This window comes from Galleria mellonella, unplaced genomic scaffold (genome assembly GCF_026898425.1).
Source record: "Galleria mellonella isolate WM207_F2 unplaced genomic scaffold, CSIRO_AGI_GalMel_v1 utg23, whole genome shotgun sequence".
NCBI lineage: Eukaryota > Metazoa > Arthropoda > Insecta > Lepidoptera > Pyralidae > Galleria > Galleria mellonella.
Window position 1 is genome coordinate 140,297 of NW_026442045.1, and position 24,487 is coordinate 164,783.

General features: G+C 29.9%; 1 protein-coding gene and 2 non-coding genes across 4 annotated transcripts in view; 2 read left to right on the top strand and 1 right to left on the bottom strand.

The window, feature by feature from the left end:
• LOC113514151 (dopamine D2-like receptor) overlaps positions 1-24,487 on the top strand; it is a 309,488-nt gene that overhangs the window by 84,064 nt on the left and 200,937 nt on the right. For both annotated transcript variants that reach the window (XM_052894722.1, XM_052894723.1), the window contains exon 2: positions 21,020-21,705. In XM_052894722.1, coding sequence (XP_052750682.1) covers positions 21,109-21,705 — 597 coding nt within the window. In that variant the 5' untranslated portion in view covers positions 21,020-21,108. The remainder of the gene's footprint in view (positions 1-21,019; positions 21,706-24,487) is intronic.
• Trnap-agg (transfer RNA proline (anticodon AGG)) lies at positions 11,316-11,387 on the top strand. Its single transcript has one exon. It is a non-coding gene; the product is annotated as a tRNA-Pro (tRNA).
• On the bottom strand, positions 15,293-15,364 carry Trnap-agg (transfer RNA proline (anticodon AGG)). The gene has a single exon. It is a non-coding gene; the product is annotated as a tRNA-Pro (tRNA).

A 24,487-nucleotide genomic window follows, 5' to 3' on the forward strand; every position in this document is an offset into this window, starting at 1 on the left:
AATAGTAAGGATTCTATCGAATAGCTCTGGACGCTAGGAATAAATCTCTCAGGTGTTGAAAACGCATAATGCATTTAATAATCTACTCTCGACAGAGGGCTCAGGTGAAATACTCCAACGTTATTTGAAATCGAGGATCGAGCGAATAAAGTTGGTACATGTTTATTCAAAGTTAGCATAAGTGTACCTACTTAACAAGAATTCAAGTCGGTTCAATGATATTTATTTTTATTTTTCTTGGGAATTTTATATGTATTTCCATTTTGTTTAGTACTTACTACAACAACGCGTAAGTTTCACTGCTAGACCTGATTTTTTTTTTTCAATTAGGGGAGAATTGGTACATTATTAATATAGGCTATTGGGTATCAGATAAAACGATGGGAATATAATTAGGTTAATTTTGTCACAATTGTGAGTAAAAAATTTTTTGTTCACGAAATTTTTCAAAATAAAAAAAAATTAAAGAAGTTTCCGAAGGCCTATATTCAGTAATGGACAGATAACGGCTGATATGAATGATAAATGAATGAATAATTATTTATAAAACTCGATATGTACTCCAAAAAAAATGGCATAAAATTAATTTAAATATACACAGACTCTGTAGTCTATCGTTACAAAAAAAAAAAATAATAATAAACAAATAGAAACAGCATGAATGCATGAATGCAAAATGCATTATGTTTAAAATATTAGAATTTTTGTATAAGTATATTTTACTTCGCAATAAAAATTATGGTTTCAATCGAAATAATTTGAACGACACAGAAAGTATTAAACTGTATCGTTTGAAAAAAAGAATGATCGAAATCAGTTTAGAATTGGTGACGTAATCATGTAATTCACAAAAAATACAGACAAAATAAAAATCTAATTATATTGAATTCGTATAAAAATAGCTTTTATTTTTCTTTAAAATTCGATATTTCAGTCACTGCTGTTTTGTGCTGAAATAATTATTATGTACTACACAGTGAATGAAGTTTCCTTTCCTTTTTCAACGTCAAATGTTTGGAAGGACAAGTATTATTCGAATAACAATTGAGATATTTTTCTTAATGTGTCAACTGATGAATGAGTATTCGTTATCTTATAAATGTATTTTTCACTCAAGTTATGCACATGTACGAGTACAGAGCCAAAGAAGTATGCAAGAATGATTCTGTACATTAAAACTGCATCTGTAAATAAATTAATATATTCACTTTATTATTTTTAAGACTTTCGTTGGTCCTTGTTTTTTTATAAACCATATTAGAATTAAGTTTAAAGATTGAATTTATTAATTCGTAAAAAGTTAATAGTTAATAATTATTTTCAAAATTTTCAGTTCATTTATGGTGGAAAATATCAGTTTAAAAAAATTCTTCTATAATTCATTAAAAATATTCAAATTAAAATATTAGCGTTAAAATATCGTTACTATGATTAGTTTTTATACTAAAAACGATTTATATTAGTGTTTATATGTATTTTTTTCTATATTTTCGTCAATTCTGAATTAATTTTCTTGAATCTTTTTTACAAACAACAATTTACTTTCCCTTTACTTGTTAGTTCTCATATCAATTATATTACGATTAAATTATATTTTTTATGGAACATAATCTTATTGCATATATTATATTGATTATATATACGTAACAGAAACTACAAAATGAAAAAGTATAACTAGATGAATATCCAAAAACGGTACTGACTTCGGGTAAGATTAAATACAAATACAAAACCAAACATCTAAAATCGAGTAAACAAAAATTAATTTTTTTTTGCATTATTAGCAACACCGACTGACACATAGCGTGAAGAAAACTAACATTTATTGTATATTTACATAAATATCTATTTTGACTGTTTTGTTTTGGATTTTTAAAATTTCTAGTAGTGTCTAATTTTAAGGGCAATTGATATTTTTATACAATAATGAAAACTTTAATATATCCTTTGCCTATCCCGCAAAGGATTTGGTTCAAGATAATTAGATAGATAGTACTTAATCCTTTGAGTGCCGACGAGCGCCATCGCGCTCGTGCGCATTGCAACTAAAAGTGCCACAAGCGCTCGTGAAATCAGTCGCTGTTTAGCTTGCTGTAAAAAAAATATTAAAATTGGATACTTTTTGGAGGAGATACAGTTTTTTTAGAGACAAGGGTAAATGACATCAACACGACAAAGATTTCTTTGGCATTTTTAAGTAGATATGAGTGAAAATCAATGGCACTGAAAGGGTTAATAAGAATCAATTCATTGCTATACGCATAATTAATTAATATTCCATATATTTAACTATCCCAAATGTCATAAGGCACCATTTCTCATTGACATCAAGATGCCATTTGGGAGGAGTTTGCTTCTAACAGTATAATCCATCATAGCTTGTACACTCAGCCTGGCATTAAGTGAAATATTTTGATGAATAAGCCCGTACCATTATCCTCGTCTAGTTAATGCTATGTAATTGGCTTTTAATTAGACGTAAAATCGTAAATTGTGTAGACAATTTCCCGTTTTCAATAAACTTCCAAAAGAGAGGTTATTGATATGTACGCATTTTCCTCTTTCGCATATTAACAGCTACGTTGGAATATTTAAGATAATTTTCTGAGACGGCGCTGGCCCCTTAATAAGACATGTATGTCCTTATAATTATGTGTGTAAAAACATATCTAAAATGTCTTTGCCCGTAGCTGGCTGTTCCGCTCCTGATCCTGAGGTGAGTAAGGCCCACTTGGCCTGTCCGTTAAATACACCTATAAAATATACTAATAATGTTAATAAGGCTTTAAAACTTTTAAGAATACAGAAAAATATATCTTTATTAAATAAATTTAAATACTAAAATTAGAACCGTCTCGTGGTGCCCGCAGACTGTTTAAGTCGTATCCGGTGGGCAGGAGACGGCGAAAGGCCCCTCCGTACGTCCTTCCGAAGGTTTGGAGAGCCGTCTGCTCTCCCGTATTTCATTCGATGAAGCTGTAAAGACCATCTGCGGCCAACAGCACAGAGTAGTTAAAAAAATCTGGTAGTTTTTTAAATATTTTATTTAACATTTTTAAAATAGATAAATAATGTTATTACTTTAGTTCCATAAATTACTTCTGTCTGCACTGATAATAAACTGATATTAGACTTTTAATTTAAAGGACAAAATCTGTTTGAAGCAATTTATAATAGTTGGACAGTCTCTCATATTGTCTTTGGTTCACAAAATTTGAATTTAAACTTTTATTATAAATTCGCTGAGTGTTATTATAAATTCAAAATTTATTGTTTCATTACGATCAGAATTCGAATTATGAAATACCAGTTTTCATTTTTAAATATTTCGTTCTTTCAAATTAATTTGCGATACAAAGGAGGGATTTTGTTAGAAAGACGGAGCTTTCATCTTCCTGCCTATCTATCTGTCAGTGCTGATATAGCTGTAAAATTTGTTTTAACGGAAGTTGGCTTTATTATTTTGTTGAAAATGTATTCCATTTTTAAATTAGATGCATTATAAAATTTTGTAAGAAGATGAAAGGGCAAGACTTTACAATTATTTTTAATAGTAGAATTTGTATCCTGCAAATTCAAACTCAGAACAAAAAGTATACCATATTTCAGTCTAGGATATGCTCCACGTACTATATATGGATGCTATATATGGATTTTTATATATTATTTGATTATTATTTTTGTTTAATAGTTTATTAATAATAAAAAAAGCTGTGAAATAATAATAAATACCTAATAAAGTATTTTTATAAAATGCAACCATCATCGTTATCATATCAGCCTTTAACTTTTCACTGCTGAACATAAGTCTCCCCTTGGGAGGTTTTGGCAGTAGCTACCACGCTTGGCAGGCGTATTGGCAACCGCAGTTAGGCTTTGGAGATGTTTTAAGAGGGATGCTCCTGCCCATCCCTCGTCCAAACCTAGTCGCCTCTTACGACATCTACGGGAAAGAAAGGAATGGCCTATTCTATATCGAGACTGTACAACAACGAATATAATAAATAAATAAAATGCAATACTTACTTTTAGTATAAATGTGAAAGTGAGTGTGCATATCTATTATCTATTGGCGCCTTAATCGTTTATCTTATTGTCTTGAGATTGGGTATGTACGTAGTATATTCGTTGGAAAGGACATAGGTTCCTATTTATCTTGAGCAATGAACATATTCCGGTCACATGAACAAAGAAGCGGGTAAAAGTTAAAAGAATAAAAATTATATTCTAAAACTTATCGTATGATTGTAAATAAGTCAAAAAGATTTCAACATGCATCTATTATGTTGTACTCGAAATGATTATGATTGCCAAATTCCTTAGTAGCCAATCTAATTTCAAAATACAAATCTTTATATACATACATAGGTATTGAAAAGGCATCCTGGATAAGCGGAATTTCCTAGTACAGGCATTTAATTATGCATAAAAGGAGACGCTGAATGATCCTGGTATACGATTGGCTACCCCTTCCCTTCCCGTGGGTGTCGTTAGAAGAGACTAAGGAAATTTATGGTCAAGAGATAGCAGCATTTCTTTTGTAACATTAGGTAGCCAAACCGTCTGCTAAGCATGATAACTACTGGCAAAACCCCTCCTAATGGGAGAGGCCTATGCTCAGAAGTGGACAGTTAACGGTTGTTATAATAATAAAAATGAGATTCTATCCCATGTTTCAAAACTATGTAAAATACAATGAATGAAGAATTTATTATACTTAGGTTATTCTCTCAAGGGATAATTTTTCAATAATCAAAGAATATCTTCCACAAAAAAATCTACTTTAATTTGGACAAAACTAATTGTTTTCGATTTATAAACTAAAGCACTAAACCAAAAAAGTGATTTTAATAAAAAAGAATATGGGACCAAACTGCAAGTATATTATTTTCGATAACAAAGTAAATAGCCAAATCAGTTTAGAACTGAGGCCGTTAGGAGATAAGAGAGAAAAAAATACAATCGAATTGAAACACTCCGTCTTTTTGAAGTCAGTTGAAAATGCTAATATTTTTAGTTAAATTCCAACAATTTGCTTTACATACTAAGTGAATAAATACTTACTTATATTTTCATATAAATCTATTATGAAGTCACCAAGTTACAAGTGGCCTGTCTAAAAACAAAGTTACACGGAACAAGTTGTAACGACCACATGTCGCTCACACAAGTTAGTGTCCTAATGCCACCGCACTGATTAAGCAAGTTTTAGTGATGTGATGCCTAAACTCGACAGCAGAGGGCGACAGCCTCACACGAGTAGTAGTGATGTGCCGCAAACTTTATAAGCATTGCTGGACAATTAACTTACAAGGACGGATTGTTAAAAGTTTAGTTTTGGTACTTATAGTTATAGTGGCTGTAATGTTAGCAAAAAAGTTACAAATAGTGTATTGAACATAACTATTTATATGAGTAGTGCTATGTTCGCATAGAAAAATAATTAAGATAAATATGTAATAAATTTATTATAACTTCTGTCAATTATTTAATTTAAATGTCTATATTTTAATATTTGGTACACCGCGTATATCCTATTAAAATCATGTGAGTAAATCTACAGTATGCAGGTACTCTATTTAAAAAAATGTTATTTCTGATATTGTATTTGATGTTTGCTACCCAAAATGGCTAAATGGATTTTAATTGATCTTTTGCATAATTAGACCATTATTAGATTAATACCTAAAGTATTAAATCAACGCGGAAAGAGTTGCAGATTCAGATAGTAATAATATTTATAAAATATTCAGTTGCCTTGGAATATTCTATTATGCTGAATATGTAAGTAGCTTTACAACACTCCTATGTGAATATATTTGGCCAACATAAAAAAAATCTTTTATTTCATTTTTGTAAATAGTACATCCATTCTTGGGGCGCTGACAGGTAGAGGCTCACGTGTAACGCCGCATGCCGCCGCTGGAAATTAGAACCTTTTACAGCGACGTGCGCAGAATTTTGAATTTCGAACACACGCTCCACATATTCAAGTCGGATATGTTTCTTTTTTATATCTGAAGTTGTTTATTACTAGTTTTATTTTGCGACATTAATATTATGTACCTATCAGATATAAAGTATTCTATGTTAATCTATGATATGCTTTGTATACTAAATTCCATTTAGATACATATTTTAGCATATTAATTGCAACATAAAGTAATATATAAATAGACGGAATAGAAAAATTTAAACTTATATGTTACTAATTGGACGCAGCGGCTTTGCTCAACAAATGGTAGAATAAAAGTACCTTGTATGTTAATATAGGATATATTATGTTCTACATATACCAAAAACCATTGAATATTAAAATTTAAGTAAGTATTAAATAACTTCAAAGATTGAACTCTCACCTTTTAACTAATAATACATGATAATAATATCCACTTGCTATTATATGTGTTATATATGTGTATGTATTATATATATTTATTTACAATTTTTGTACGTTTATTTTATTTGTATTATTTTTACCTTTTCTGGACTAAATTAACCGCTAATTAATTAATTTTCTCTTTAGCTGCATTGGGTTGACTGGAAGAGATCTCTTTTAGAGATAAGCCCACCCTTGCTAACATGTTGTTAAACTAATCGCTGTACCTTTTGTTCAAGTGCAATAAATCTTTCACATATACAATATTGGTTGGATTACAATGCATTTATTGTTGAGAGAAAGATTTTAATAATAAGCGTCGCCCACACTAACTTACCATCGCCTTTTTTCTTGAGTTAAAAAATAATTACAGATAATATAATTAATAAATACACACAGCGTCTTCTGGTTTCAAATTGAACAGCAATTGCTGTTTTTATTGCTTATCATTAACACTAATCATCGGAATTCATGGGTGTCATAAGAGGCGATTAAGGGGAGTTAATGATCAAGGGATAGGCAGCAGCGTCCTTCTTATAACATTACCAAACATTACCTAACTGTGATTGGCAACCCTCCCAGCAAGTGTAGCAAAAAGTGACAAAATTCCTTTTTATAAGGGAGACCTATGCTCAGCAGTGAACAGTTAATAATGCTGATTAGGAATAGATAACTGACTAATATAATAGTTCTTTTATAAATATATTTATTATGCATAAATAACTTCCAGATAAAAACAAACATAAAACAAACTTGAAATTGCGCAGCAGTTGCAAATAGAAAACGCATAGAGGATTCTCATGTAACGTCCACTCCATTCTACTAAAAAAGTGTTTTGGGAAATTCCCAGAGGTTCAGGAAAAAAAGGAATTTCATGCTGGCAATTTTGCATATTCAAGTCTAGGTGAATATTGGTAAATATATATTTATAATACACTTATGCTTATACAGTATTATATTTAGTACATATATATCCCATATCTCTAAATAGTAGGAAACAAAATTCTAGTCCACATCTGTTTCTTCGTTTACTTCTTTTACACCATATAAAAGATTTAAAACATTCTGTCAAAAAAATCTAAGTAACTTTAACAGTCGTCTAGATATTTTCTAAAGAAAGGTTGTATATACAGTACGTCTTAATTTCATCAGTGCAAAGCTGAGACAAGGTGTTAGTATATTTATAAAACAGACAGAATTGTCGTACCCCCGTCCGAGAAAACTATTTATAATTTAATCCTATCTTTCTAAGATCGCCTTGAAGATCGCTTTTATCGATAAGGTCGCCTATTGTATTCTCTATGTGATCTATTTCCTTTAGTATTATTTTTTTACCTAGTTTTCTATTCCAATAATATAGAGGAAACAATAAAGGGCATCATATATCTATTTGTATCGTATACTTCCTTATAAATATATTCCCTCCTAACATATATTGGTAAATACTTCCACATTCAAATATGTGAAGTTTATTCATACGTTCAAAATTAACTTATTTCTCTCTTATCTACCAATTTATGAATAAGCCATAAAATAAAACTCAATAACAAAAGAATTTTCTGATATTGCCTCTGGGAAGATATTGTTCATAAAAATACATTAGGCAACTTGGTGCGTATAAACTCAATTTAATATATTAGTACAAATATGCGTTCATGAATATTTTTTATGAGTCAGTAATTTTATTATATAATAATGTAAATTATAGAATTGCAATATTTCTTCTTTTGATGTGAAGAAAATTGTTCTTTAAATATATAAAAGACTTTGCAGAAAAAGGAGCACTTACAATTTCTTTAGAATAGTACAGTATACAAATATTTTATTTAATTCGCAATACAATAAAATAAATATCATTTATAAAGTGTAATATATATTAGGTTTCTAAATTTTCATTTGACAGGTACCTACAACAAAATGTATTTTTTTCACAACAGTTTGTTCCACCAAAAAGGAAAACAACAACATTAATCATGACAAAGCCATCGACGAACGACGAAATATTTCGTATTTTCCGTCTAATGTATTGAAAATATTTTAATTTAGAAACCGCAACCATGTCTATAAAGATTGTGTTTAAAAAACCTATATACCCACAAAAAAATATTAGTATATGAAAACTAATTTACTAAACCGATTTTGATTAAAATAAATATTTCAGATAAAAAATAATTCTTCAAATCAGTGGATAACTAATGGAGTTATGAGGTGACAAATATAAAAAAAGATTACAAACGATTTGAGAACCTTCCTTCTTTATTTGGAGTCGGTTGAAGAATATTAAAATTCAGTTCAGAATAGGCAATGTAATCACATAATATACTTATAGCATAGAATTGAGAACTCCATTTTGAAGTGGTTTGAAAATTAAGGTCATTCGACTGATATATCGAACCCTACTCCTCATTTTGCGATAAACCTTGTGGTTTGGTAAAACAGTACCCATGGGGTTCTTTAGGTTCCCCCTACGGACTTCGTTTGTGGATATCAACAAGTTCTCTTTAAACACTTCATATGCCAAAATGACGCCAAACTTACGATATACATTTTTTTTAATTTTCGGTTAGTATAGTATGCTTTTTTTTAAATTCCAGCATGGCTCTTTAACATTACCAGTAAGTCTAATTGTATAAAACATACCTAATGCTAAATACATTAAAAATAAACAACAAGAATTATTTAAAAAAAAAACAATAAAAAATACAAATTCGTGATTTTAATAAAATATTTAAATCTAATTTTTTTTATCGTGAAAGTCTTCTTTAGTACTAAATTTAATCATTGTCTTACAGAGAAATGTGGGTAAATTAATTTAAAAATAATTTAATACAAAATTGGTATTATAATACGTAATTCGTTTTGAATTTGTGTCTGTTACACAATTTAATCGTTATTATGTCGGTTTGTAGACAGTGACTGCCTAGTATTATTAATATATATATATATCTAAATAATTCTACGTTTCGGGATTTTTTAAAATTTAATCTCGCTGAATGAGTTACGGAACAGTTTCATGCATTTCGCATGAATACATTAAAAATATTTAACAGAATGTTAGATACATTCTATATCTACATAGGTATATAGCCCACGTCGAATTGGCCGAAAGACACTAATTTTGAAATAACCATTCTATCAGCCGTTATCTGTCCACTGACGAACCTAAACTTCCTCTATAGACAGTCATAAGAAACAGGCCCGTTCCTTATAACAGTTTACCATAGTGGACATTTTGGCAGTAGTTGTCTGTTTTGGGGATGTTTTAAGAGGAACACTGCTGCCCATCTCTCGATTATTAAGTTCTCTTAGTCGCCTCTTACGACACCTACGAGTAAGGAAGGAATGAATGAAAACCTATTCTATGCCGGAACCATACGGTAATTTTAAATTTTGAAATACGTTGTATGAAAACTCTCACATTTATTTGCGTCAAACTGAACAACTCTCTAGAAGAGTTTGTAAAAATGCTCAACATTTCGGTTCGTATGCGTGGGATCATTGTATATGCTTCATGAATGATAATAATTAAATATTATTTAAATAAACAAATATTTGTTAATATAACATCAACATCCTTACCACCACAATCAATACTTTAAATCTTTATTTATTTAAGCCTACTAATATTGTAATGTAAAAGTTTGTAAAAATTGTGTAATATGTTTATTACTTAATCACGCTTAATGGTTGAACAGATTTTAATGGATTTTTGTATACGGTATTTTCCCTTAATAACATGAGGGTGGCAATGAAGCGTACAGTCCATCTGATGGTAAACGGTCATTGTAGTCTAAGATAGTTTGCAATACTTTTTTTCATTAGGGAATACCGTTTCCCTAAATGTTGGGAACCGATTACACTTCACTAGCGGAATACCAAGCGTAATGGTAAATTTGTAGTTTATTCATTTGCTTTGGTCTCTAGATTCCCTGTTTTTATGTGTGTTGTAAATATAGAGGTATCACGTGCGCGTTGCCAACCCTGAAGGAAACTTAAAACACCTTTTTTGAAGAACCCCATACTGCAGTTTCTATGGACAATTTTGTTTATTTATTTACTCTTTATTACAACAGATAAAGAATAATTAATACAAAAATATTTATATTAAACTTATAAAGTATAAAAGGTGATCTTATCATTAATCTCTTCCAGACAACCTTTTCTTAAACCTCATTACTCATACTGCAGCAATATAAAGGTACGTATAATAGGTATTAGAATATTACTAATTGAATAATTTCGTCTTTTATAATATAGACATATTAATATACCTTGGAGAATTGTATATACATTTACTACATGCTAAAAAAATTCATTAATTGGCAACCTTTACCGTTTTTATGGAATTTGCAATGGCATAAGACGATCCCACTGGTAAAAATTGATAACTGTCACTTCATAAGAACAGCACCATCATGGTATATTTACCATGGTCATTATAGTGTACTATGTATATATTTTTTCAAATGGTTACGTAGCTTTGATATCTAGGAATGACGTCTTTAGTATAGGAGACGAGTGACGAGATTCCCAAAATGCGAATGCTCATTTTCTTTTTTGTTAAATTACACCACTCATTTTTCTCATAATTTGGAGTTATCAGACTTGTCGCATATTCTATTTCCGCTATTAGATACGGTTGCTGGAAGTACGTATTTTGGCAGCAGTACCATTTTTACAGCTAACAAAAAGGTCACGACTTAGAGGTCGTTGTACGCGTTTTTTTATCAAGCGAAATATCAAGCATTACTATTTTGAAGGACATGTTTTCATACCATGTAATTTCACTTGGCACGGCGGCAAAGAATGATTTAATGGACCAATTAAAGATATCTTTCGATGTCATTGATAATATTATTTAATTTACAACCGGATTATTGTAATCATTTCGTTCGACATGCGATTGTGTTATTTTTATTCCATTACCTATTCAAGCGGCTCATTGGTCTAGTGGTATGATTCTCGCTTAGGGTGCGAGAGGTCCCGGGTTCAAATCCCGGACGAGCCCAAAACTATTTTGTCATTTTATAAAAAAAATCATATGTTCCTGTCTTAGTCTACATAAATGATATCTCCATATAAAATGAAGGTGTAAAAACCAAATGAATATGAAGTTAGCATATTGTAGACAATTTACCAGTATTAACAAGGATGGTTTCAGAGGGGACCATATGGAATTAACGTCACTAGGTGTATTGCTATTAAATGGGAATAGAGACCCCATGAGAAACGTATTTTTTCTTTAGATATTGTTAGATGTTTCAAAGATTTATCATTTAATGATTATTTAAATTAAATATTAAACATAAATTAGGTCTAGTCTAGGATTTTAAATATGATTTAAATAATAAATGTGTAATATAATAATATAAAGTGCTTTAGTCGTAATATATTTGAATATAGATATTTCCGTTTATTTAGGTAAACAAACAATGATTAAATAAAGACACAGTTTCATATCAAATATAATATAAATATTGAAAAAATATTGAAATATATGCGACTTTTTAGAAAATTCGTTTTTTAAAAATACTAAAGCGTTTGGTAATAATTACAACATCATCGAAAAATACTATACGAATGAATATTATTATGAATGTTTGTAACTCTAATTGAAATTATTTGAATTAAATTTAATACATAGTAAATAGAACACATCTTATTCCACACAATTTATTTATCTTATTTCGCGCAGACAAAGCTATAGCATTCAATTAGTAGATGAAAATCATTAAAAAAATATTTAAGAGAGAAAACCTTTGAGTCAACATTTGAAAATGTAGGTAAAATAATAATTTATCGTTTACCAAACGTCTCGGTAAAGACAGATCTGTCTGTTAGAACGAGAATAAATGTCTGGTAACCTCTAAATAACTTTCTACGTGAGTTTTCGACATATAATATCTAACTAGACATTACACAAAGCTTTTGTTGTTCTTAATATTTAATGAATATAGATATTACCTACCTACATCATACATACGAGTCAGTATCGATTGTTTTTAGAATCAAAAAATATCACAGTAAAACATGCGACCCATATAGAGGGTTAACTAGTTTACAATAATACAAGTCATAAAAAAATTTATTGTACATAGTTATATATTATAATTAAAAAATAAATCAGTATGTACATTTTTCTGTATTTTAAGTTAGGATATAATCTTTTTTTTATTCATCTTAGAATGGCAAACAAGCTTATGGCCTACCTGTGAAAATGGTAACTGTCACCTATAGACATAAATAGTACCATGGACATAACAGAGTATACTGTTTTGTCCATGATACCCCCCACGCGTTGCCATTTCTGAGGACTCAGGTGTTATTCCTCTATACCCTGTAAATTCACTGCCATACCCCATCTTTCAAACTAAAATACAGCTATGCAAATACAACTGCTTCACGGTAGAAACATGAATGGAACCAAGAATCAATGTACCCAAGTAAACAACTTTTGTACAAAGTCTTCGTCTGGTATTATTACCTAGTAACCTGTTACTATAATAAATTTTATATGCATTTGTTCAGTACATTTTGTACAAAAGAGTAAAAAACTCCATCCAGACTTTCTTATAAACGCATTCATAATAGTTTTTTTAATGGGCGACAATGTAATTCCGCCTTCACTAACGGTATACACTAGCGGGCCACCAGTGAGAGATGATAGATGAGAATAAGAAGGCAGGTTAGTTAGCCCGTCTCGTGATGACTGCATCTGGATTTCAGCACGATGATTTCCAGGAGGGACCACGTGGAGGTCGACCTGGCGGGGTATTTTGCTATCAACGAGACTGATAGTTTGCATTACTAACAGTCTCTTCCCTCCCTATTCGTAATAGTAGCACAATATAAGGAAAAGTGCTAAGCGTGGCAACTACTGACAAAACCGCCTCAAGGGGGAAGCTTATGTTCAGCAGTGGAGAGTGAAAGGCTGATGTGGTGATGATAAGGAAAAGTAGTTCCTTATATTGTGACTATAATTTTAAAGAAGAATGCGATAACCAATACGCAAAACTAATAACAGAATATAACAAAAATAAAAGAAACAACTGATTGTTTGAGTGACAAACAGCAGCGCCTCTCTTAAAACATAACCAAAGTCTAATTGCGATTGCTAACTCGTTTGCTAAACGTAGCAACTACTGGCAAAACCCCTCTTATGGGGCAGGCTTATGTTCAACATTATACAGTTAACAGCTGATATGAATGATAATGATGATAATTTAATAACACTAATGTCGCATTACCATACGATATGAAAATTTTAAAATGGCAATTAATAGTATATGTCAATTTTAATGATATGATAAAATTGTACATAAGTAGACATTTTTTGTACACAAAAAATGTATATGAGGTGTCATAATAAAAGCAATAATAATCAAAATAATATTTTTAAAAATCTCTCATTCTGTTTGCCTATATATTTGTTTTGTTATTACGTAATAACTAATGCATCAAACTTGATGCGGTTTTCATAATTATATTATTGAAGATCTAACTTGAAAACTGATGTATGTTTTATCTTGTTACGACATAAGTAGTCTTTTTTGATCATTGGTTTTCCTGTTTTTGAAATCCACGTGTACGAAGTAGTGGACAAAAAAAATATTTACTATAATAACACGATAGGATATCGTATGATTTTATATCGTCACGATACAATAGGCGAGCACGAAAAATTAAATTGTATGGAAAAGTTATTAATTTTCGTTTACGTGCCTATAAATGTAATTACTATGAAAAATGTTTATCAAAACTAAAATTACGAGAATATCGCTTAACATACTCACTTAAAAGTAGGCGATTTGAGAATGTCTTCCATTTTAAATACTATTACCAAATAATAGACTGTTACTAAACAACAAGCATTTCGAGTAAAAATAAACAGAAACTTTACACTTCGACTTAAAATAAATAGAAACTTTACCTCCATAGTGTACAATGAGGGAACTACTGAAACGTGGAAGTACAAGCAGGAGACTTAAAGAAAGAGACTGTGAGAAACCGCCAACTGGATGTAGTATGTTATATATAAATATTGTCTAGAATAAGTGCTTGTATAACCTTGTTGGATGTTGGTAAATTTTACATAAATCATATACATCGTGATTGCATCGTGATTAGAGGCTTAGTGCGGAAATGGGAGTCCAATTTACATTCCATTATATTACGCGTCGTAATCAGAAACCCGTTACAAAAGTGTTCCAAATATCAGCTGACGATGATATTTTAATTTATCTTTAATAAAATACATTATTTAAATAATTCTAACAACAAATATAAAAGAAAAGTTGCTTTTCGTATAGAATTTGTAGCAAGATTCAATCTAGACGTTATGAATCTAAGATTTCATTACACAAACTCCCGCATCCGCATCGATCGTCAGCTCAATAGACGAATGTATTATCGTATCCAAGGTTCCGAGGCAGTCAGCTGACGATGAGACTTTATCTTGATTTATGGTCACATTAGCACTTAATGGACTGGGTTATTCGGAAAAATTTAAAAACTTTCAAACGCTGCACTGAAACTGTAACAAAGATACTATACATATAGACTCCAGTATTTTTGCTGCCTAAAATCTATGCTTGCATGGTCGTCCTTTGATTTGAAAAATTACTAGGTACAGATAGTACATTACATTATTTTTTAGAATTGGCAACATTTTAATTTTATTAGTATTTTATTTACAACAATGTTTAAATTCTAGTGCACTAATGTATGTAGAAAGGAATTTTATGAGTTCATTAAATCAAAGAGTGTACATTTTAGTTTCTTACCATCAGGTGAGCCGCATGCTCGTTTGCCCCCTGTGTTGTAAAAAAAAAAGATGTAATGTATAAATAAAGGAATTCTAATATTGTATTGAGTTAAAGCAAAAGTATGTTTAAAATGACATAAAAATGGTTTGGGCTCGTCCGGGATTTGAACCCGGGACCTCTCGCACCCTAAGCGAGAATCATACCACTAGACCAATGAGCCGCTTGACAGTCGATCGAAATAAAACAACACAATTGCGTGTCGCAATGAATTGTTACAGTAATCCGGTTGTAAATTACTTCACATTTATCAACAAAATCAAAAGTGCAATATATCTATGGCATTTTTAATCGAGTCACTAGGTCACTTATATAAGTAATTGTAATCATATGATTACAACAGCAAAATCCACTGGTTAAATTGTAGATCAGATTAGTAGGTAGATTGGACAAACTTGAGTCATCATTAGATGAGGTAATATTAAGCCAAAACCATCTTGTAACGAAAAAGTTATTTCTCTTTTTTTAAGGAGACAAAACTTGATGTTTTAATACCTCTGTCTCCTTTTTAGATCTCACATAGCTGCAAACTAAACCAAAATATGGCCATATTTCTGGAACAGTAAAAAAGGAGATTACTTACGTATCCATCTAATCACCATGCAGGCTAACTGGTCTGCCTTTTCACTCTTACCTGTCATCCGTCATTGGTGCTCCGCCAGCGTATACCATTAGCACAGGCGGTGGTAACCCCGCCATTATCATTCCATTATCAGCCATTAAAAAAATAATCATTATATATTTTTTTCTATTATAAACTCCAAGAGGTAACAAACAAATAAACTCTCACATTTATAATATCTGTAAGGACATTAAAGTAACTTTATAAACTATGATAGGTAATGTTTTATTCTTTGTTTTAAATTATTTTGTTAAAACTTAAGAGCGATATAATAAAAAAGGGAGAAGGCATCCAGAGAAGATTAATGTCACAAGTTAATCGTCCAATGGACTGTATTCAACAAAGTCAGCTATGTAATAGGCGTTGACCTAAACTTCTAAGTGCGAATTAGTTTCTAATGACGTGAAGATAGACCATCCATCAACATAGACGTCGTCCGCTGGGACAGTCGATCAATATAACAAGTAGTCCTAATAAAGTGTACATACATATATCATTGATTAATAACACCCAGATAGAGTGGTCTCACTATAAACGCTCAACAAAACCGCCTAACACTTTTTAAAAACCGCGCAGTTTTTTATGTTTATAAATGTTATTAGGTTTTATCTGACTTTATCCACATTGCTAAGATAAAAATAACCTTCTGTTTCCATCTCAAATACTATATATATCAAATTTCGTGTTGCCATCACTGTAAGTGTGTAGGCGTGGTATGTACCATTAAAGTGCCAACCGGTGTTAAACATACTCACTTTTCACATCTAAGATATATAAATAAAAATAATTTGATAAATATGTTACTAAACCTAACCGCAACAATCATTAGATTGTTTCTGTCAAAAGTTATTAAAGTCTTTGACAGAAAGGCGTGTGTCGGGTCAGGTAGTTAAATATAGAATTATCCATATTAATCTCATAATTGATAAATGTTGCTATAACTACAAAAATAATAATGTTATTTATTTATCCATGGTTTACTTTTCACTTTCTATAGTGCAAAAAACAACAAATCAACTTATAGTAATTTAACCGTTTTTCTGGAATGTTTTTAGTATTCGACGCCCTATCTATTCGCTTACGATATAACATGTACAACATGCGTTAAAGTTAAATAAACTAACCACTATCACTAAGACCGTTTTTCCCAAAGGCAACGGGAGTAATTTAAAGGTACACGAGTGCCCTTTTTATTGTAATTACAGGTAATTCAATTAATTGGTTCACATATTGGTTTAGTCCAGACATTTTCAATATATTAAGATGTGTATCGACGGTAGATATTTAGTTCCTAGACAAAATTTCCTTGCATGTAATAATAATTCTTTTTTATGGATTTTGACCGGTTATAACCGGTCTAAAATGTACACAGAGGATTGTTTCTGTTGTAAATAGCAGGGTGCAATAATAATAAACTAATAAGTTTAGTCAAAATATACAAGACACGTAATGAAAATCTGAAACAGAACGAACATAAAAATAATACATTGTTCTAAAAAACCTCACTGTCAACAGCCAGTATTAAAACTTCAACAGTTTCTTGTCGGAATCTAATGGTGCAGAAAGCCAAAGTTTGACCGACTGCAAGATAAATTATCAACATTTATTTAGCATAGACGAAGACATAAGATTGTATAACGTAAGATTTAAGAATTAAAATTTTAATTCGACTATGACTTTTATATATGTGAAATTGGCCTCTGCTATTGTACAAGCATACTACCACATTTATGTAAACTTACTATGTTTTGTATCTAACGAAATTGAACTTATGATGAACAATTTAATAGCTTATGATCTATGACCAACAGAGTGCAGACAATTCAGGTATATTGTAATATTTCCCATAGTACCCATTTACCTCCCACAAGGTGTATGGGTCTGCATAAAGTATTTTCCATACGTTAAAAAAAAACAATATATATATAATATAAAAAGGTCTTGTCTATAATATATTACAATATAAAAAGGTATATTATAATATATTATAGACAAGACTTGTAAAGACATCATTGTAATAAATAAGTAAAATTTCCGCAAATATTTCATTCAAACCAAGCATCATTAAAAAGACTTATACTTTCAGAAGTCAGCGGCGGGACCTTAATTATTATATCATAGCACCAAGTTTCTAGACGATGAAGCACTACGTTAAACGAAAATTTGACAGCAACATGCAATCAGACGACGATGCCAATAAGGAGGCCTAATAATACTTCCGTCATACGGAACCTCTGAATAATGTTAATTAACTTGTCAGCGAGCTATTTAACATAAAATTTCCAATTTTCAATGAATAATAATTTTGATGCATAAAGGAAAGTTTCAGATAAAATCCTCTTCATAGATCTACCGATATTATAAGTTTTGACGCTCCGGTTCAATGCAAGCACTTCTGAGGAAATTCCTCAACAATTCTCGGAAACAAAACAAAACATAAATCAAAACATTTCCTACGCAAAATACTGTCCTTATCTTCTCACAAGAGTACCCTGTTAGCATCTGTAATGATGTTTTGATAGCACCTACTTTGGGATACGACTATAATTAAAATGTCGTTAACAAAAAAACTTCGTACACTGGAAAAAATATCAGCGGTCCCAAATTAAAACGGGTAACACATATTTCAAATGCAGCCATCATAAACTTTGTGTAATTTTATTGTTAACGAAATGTTTCATTGAAAGTTTAAAAAATAAAAAAAATATATTCTATAATAAATACAGTGGGTATGAGTACAATTATTCTAAGCAATAGCGCTTAATTTATTGAAGTAAATTCCATTAAACTCGCAGTACAAACAATGACTTAATTCAATAATTTAAGATTATATATACAAAAAAAAAATACATCGACTTCAATAATGTTAAAATCAGTTATTTTGGATCTGAAATTTAATTATCAAACCGATTTTGATCAAATTTTTTTGCTACCTAGCTGAATGCATATCCTTTCATTAAAAATTAATTTTCCAAATTATTTTATAAATGACGAAACTTTAAGGTAAATAACGACTTCTCTTTTTTTAAGTCAGTCCAAAATAAATATAAGCAATACATGAATATACAAAAAAGAAATCTGGACAATTATAATAATTACTTGGATGTCGAACTTAATTGATGGAATGTGATATCCATATATTAAATTACATACATACATACATATCTGTCACGCCTGTCTCCCATTAGGGTAGGCAGAAACAATGGAACGCCAAATGCTTCGATTCAAACAAACCTCTTTCGCTTCTTCCACATTCATCAATCTTTTCATACACATTCGCCGGTTACGGGTACTTTGAGGTATATGAAGGTACACGAGTAAGGTATATCTTAATATATACAATATTTTATATACTGGTATACGCAGGCAAGATCCCTGTAGCTAGAATAATAGCTAGTAAAAATAAATAATGTGACCAGTTTCAAAATTTTATTCCAATCATTAAAGATTTTTTTTTTATTTATTGGCTCCCCCTTTGAGGAACCCGCATGAGACCGGATAATAAGTTCCAGTTTATTTATCAGTTTAAATTTTTATTCAGTAATTCTTAATTTGTCATGTATCCCTCCCAATCATCCGTCCCATTCACACATTTATTTGTACTTAATTAGCGTGGCATTTCCTTGATCTTTTTGCAGCCAAGTAGTTTAGGTTATTATTTGAGCTGTATATGACACCGCCCCTCGTTGTGGTTATTGATTTTTATTCAATAGATTGGGTAAAGAAATATATTACAACATTTGTTTAAAAGATAAAATATTATCTTTTCAATGAATTGACGTATTATGTGTTTTTTTTTTATTTGGACAACGAGAACACGTTAAGAGGTACAGTTTTTGTGAGCCTCGCTCGTATATTTTATAACGATAAAGAACTCGAGTGAATAGACACGTTTTCTTTTCCCAATTCACTTATGCCCGGTTTTTCCTGAAAAACCCGTAAACTGCCAACAAAAGAGTTCTCACAGCTGCAAATCCATCAAACTCTGAAATAGCCGTTCACATTAACATAATACCGTTCATCATATTCCACAAAGTCGTAATGTGAACTGAATTTCATAAAGGAATTGTGGCTCAACTATACTTTGTTGTGATATTTTGGTTATTATACAAAAAAGATGAACATTCAGAGACTAAAAATTAAATAGAAAATGTTCAATTGATATATACTCTTATTATGAATGTAAATAATATATTACTTAATTTTATAATACCTTAGTTTTTTTAAAACTATTGTTTCTTTATGAGCATTTCCTTCACTTGTTCTAATTTTAATCCGTACAAACTTTATTGACTAATATATTACTTATAAATTGTGTAATTATCATAGGTATTTTGAAAACTGTATGTTTGTCTTAAATAAATAAATATAATTAAAAGTAGAATTAATTACTTCAAAGAAATAAAAATCAATGATGGAACAGATAAATGATCAATCTAGAGATATTTGATATATACTCTTATTATGAATGTAAATAATATATTATTTAATTTTATAATAACTTAGTTTTTCAAAACTATTGTTTCTTTTAGAGAATTTTCTTTACTTATACTAATGTCAATTTATGCAAACTTTATTGACTGATATAATACTTATTAATTGTGTAATTATCATAGGTGTTTTGAAAACTGTATGCTCGTCTTAAATTTAAAATAAATAAATATTATTAAAGTAGAATTAATTATTTCAAAGAAATAAAGTCAATGATGGAACAGATTAACCAAATTCAACTTTAAAAAAATCAATTATTACGTAACGTAGACGATATTATTACGGTAATAAAAATTCTATTTAAATTTAAGTAAAAAAGTGTTTAATGGTTGATAAAATTTACCAATTAATATATCCTGTAATTAAAATGGGTAGTAGAAAGATGATTTATCACTTTACGACAGGTTTATTTAAAAGTACTCTATCTCGCTGATTTTTCCTCTATCAATCATTTTAAATTGACTAAAGAGATTAAAGAAAAAGACTTTTTGAGATAAACATCAGCTGTCGTGATTATGATATTTTACTCTGGTAAATATGATTTATGACGCATTGACTTTTAGGGCATTATTCAATTTTATGTTCTGATAGTACAAATATCTCAATTAAATAAATCTATAACATGAACACATCGCAACTAAATTTTAAATAGGAAACAATATATTACAAAAGGCAAACAATAATGTGCATTTATTTTTGTTTCAGATAAAGCGGAACCATGTTATGAATAAGAGAAGATATATCATGAGAATTATTACTTACCGACATGATAATACACCAAAGAAATAGAGAAAATGAAGCAAACGTCACATAGTGGGGGGAAATCCGACTTTAGAACTATGGCAAATTCAACACAAGTGCCATATTATTACAAAACTACGTACCATAGCTCTACAACGTACCTGTACCCATCAAAACGACCCCCCGACGACGTGACAGTAGAGGAAAACCATACAATAATAGTTAAGACAAGACAAGCATTCCAAAAAGTAAACTATAGAAATGGTACGAATAGTACGAATGGGAATTTTATGATGTTAGTAGAAGACTTTAGTGATTACTTCTATGGGAATACAAGTAATGATGTATTTAGTGAACATAACGCAACTCTAGATGTATTAAATGATGTATATGAGTATGCGAATTGTTCATTCAACGGTACATTCAACGTTTCTTGCTTCAACAGAGCAGAATCAACACCAGAGTATAATCTTTGGGCGCTATTGTTGTTAATATTTCCTTTTTTTACTTTATTCGGGAATGTATTAGTGATAATGAGTGTTGTAAGGGAGCGAACACTTCAAACTGTGACCAATTACTTTATAGTGAGTTTAGCTGTGGCTGATCTTCTAGTCGCGGTAGTTGTTATGCCGTTTGGAGTTTACTATTTGGTAAGTTTATTATATTATATATTTAACAAAAAGAAATAAATATTAAATATTTGGATTACCACCATTATTAACATATTATAGATTCGCATTTATATACTACTTTTTGTATATTGAGAATCTTTCATATTTATCTAGAATAAGATATGTAAATATAAAATATATTCTAAAATGAAAAAAAAAATGGAATAACATCATTTATCTTTTCGTTTGAGAGATTCTTTTTATCTTGATATTATTATGATGTTTTCAGAGAAATTGTTAAGTAGTGGAAGATGTTCAGTGTGATTTGAAAATTTAAAGCTGCCATTTCACTTTCACTTTGAAGTGAAATGAGATTCTAGACAACAAACAAAGTAGTAAGTTTGCCTGTAACCCGGTAAAACGTGGAACTAACCACTGAAAGTTCATAGTTCGACCTAAACTAAATACTAACTCAGTTTCAGTGAATGCCTTGTATCAAATGAGCCTAGTGAATTTATTACAATCTATTGTAGATATAATTTCTGATAGATTTGTTAACATATAAAGGTAATATACCTTCAACTCGTATGTTAACAAATTTTGTATAATACTAATAACATTTAGTACCTTTAGACATGTACAAACCTCATGTAATTACGTTTGGTTTATGAAGGTTGGTAATCTTAAATAAATTACAATTGTTGGTACATTTGTACCCAAATAATAATAATAGTTACACGTTCTTGCATTGTTCTTGTTCTTTCGTAACAATATTTGCTTGTTTTACAAAAAAACTATTATTATAATTTTTATTATTTATTTAGTTATTTTAAAATTATCAAAAAAAAACATCATCCCAAGATTTTAAACACCGTAAAAATGTGATGATTTTTTAGTTTTTAAAATAGCATCTGGAGCTATTGGATAATTGCTGAATTATAATTATCTTACTAGAACAACCAACAACGTAAACTAAATTTTGATGTTAACAAGCACCGCACGTTATAAGAAACTAGGCAACTAAGAAAGTAAATCTAAAATATCAATTAGAAAAGATTATAACCTAAATTGGCTTGATCAAGTTTCAACTAACTACGTATTTTAAACCCCAATTTACTGGAATACTTATTTTATAATCATTAAAAACAAAGAAAATGAAGGTTAAAAATGAAAATATACCTATATATTATATCTATATACCTATATTACACATACCTACGTTAAATATTGAAATATATGCCAAAATATATGCTAATTTTGCTGGGGAAAATTTCGATTCTATTTATGTTGAGTTATAAGATAACTGACTGGAAAGGTGTTATACTTAAATGAAAATTTCAACATTATGAAAATATGCTTCTGAAAGCAGAAGGGTAAGTGATACGAATGTAATACGGGTATATCTGTTATTATTTTAAATGTAATAAATTGCTGTAAAAATATTTGAAATCATGAAGTTATATGCTTAATTGGAAATAGACTTAGAATTTATTTTTAGAAATGATGATATGAGTATTTATTAAAAAAATTATACATACTAAAAAATTTGATTAAATTGATTGCGATATGGTGTACTGTACTGTACATACTCTGTCTTATATATAATACAAAGTCGGACTAATTCTAATAAATATTGACATCTGTAGTAAAAAGCTAAAGTGGATATGGTATTTCTGGTCGTATGAACTCCATCATAGATCTCATTATTATTTTGTATCAGGAGAGATTAGACTGTTAAAAATAAGAAAATAAAAGATTTGTTGACTAACAACAATCTTATTACAATTATTTAAATTACATGACAGAACTATACAATATGACCACAGTAGTATTATTGTATGGTATTTATTTATTTTTTATTATACAATAAAAAAATTTACAAATGCCATATGGCATTCTCTATTATGGTATATTGCTTAGTATCGAAGTTACAACAATGATGCAATAGTAAATTAGTAACATATACTGTTATTGATTACATTTTCCTTTATTATAAATTGTCTGGCTGTATTATCCGCTGACATTTATGCTTCTTTCTATTTGAGTTTGCTAGAAGAAAATTCTTTCAAAGTTCAGTTCGCTTTTGTATACTTGTTTTCCATTGATAAGTATCTGCATGTAAGCATTCTGAGCGTGCACAATAAATTATAAATAAACAGATACTTTATATATAGATACCTCAAGGGTAGAATAAGGTTAAGGATAGGGACAAAATTTATGTGATGTGTGCCTCGGTGGCAGAAGCATGACATCACTACGTTAGTCTACTTGTGATCCTGGCCGGCAAGTAACCTAGTTTCAAGTAAATTATACTTAAATAATCGCATTAATTCCTGTTTTTTATAAATCATAAATATAGATATTGGTACTAATTATACAATTACTAGCTTATACTCGCGACTCCGTACGCGTGGTCGGGATATGCTTACTACCAGGATAAAAGTAGCCTATAACATTCTCCATCCCATATAATATGGGTATACTAAATTTTGATAGTAATTGGTTAGACCATTAAAGCACTATAAAATAACAAATAAACAAACAAATTAATTTATAATATTGATAAGGATGTAAATAATAAAATAAGTAAAAAAAGTTAAACGAAAAAAAATGTAGTTACTGTAAAAAATAAAATGAAATAAAAAAATCGCCGTAACAAACTTTCTTCGTTAGGTATAAATCGAGTCCCCTCCCCCCCCCCCCATCCACAGAAAAAACAAAATTTAATTAGACTAAGATATTAAGACAAAGAATAAGATAAATCATTCAGTATATAAACATTACTAAGGATATTCTAGATATGCCGTCGTCACGGAATTTC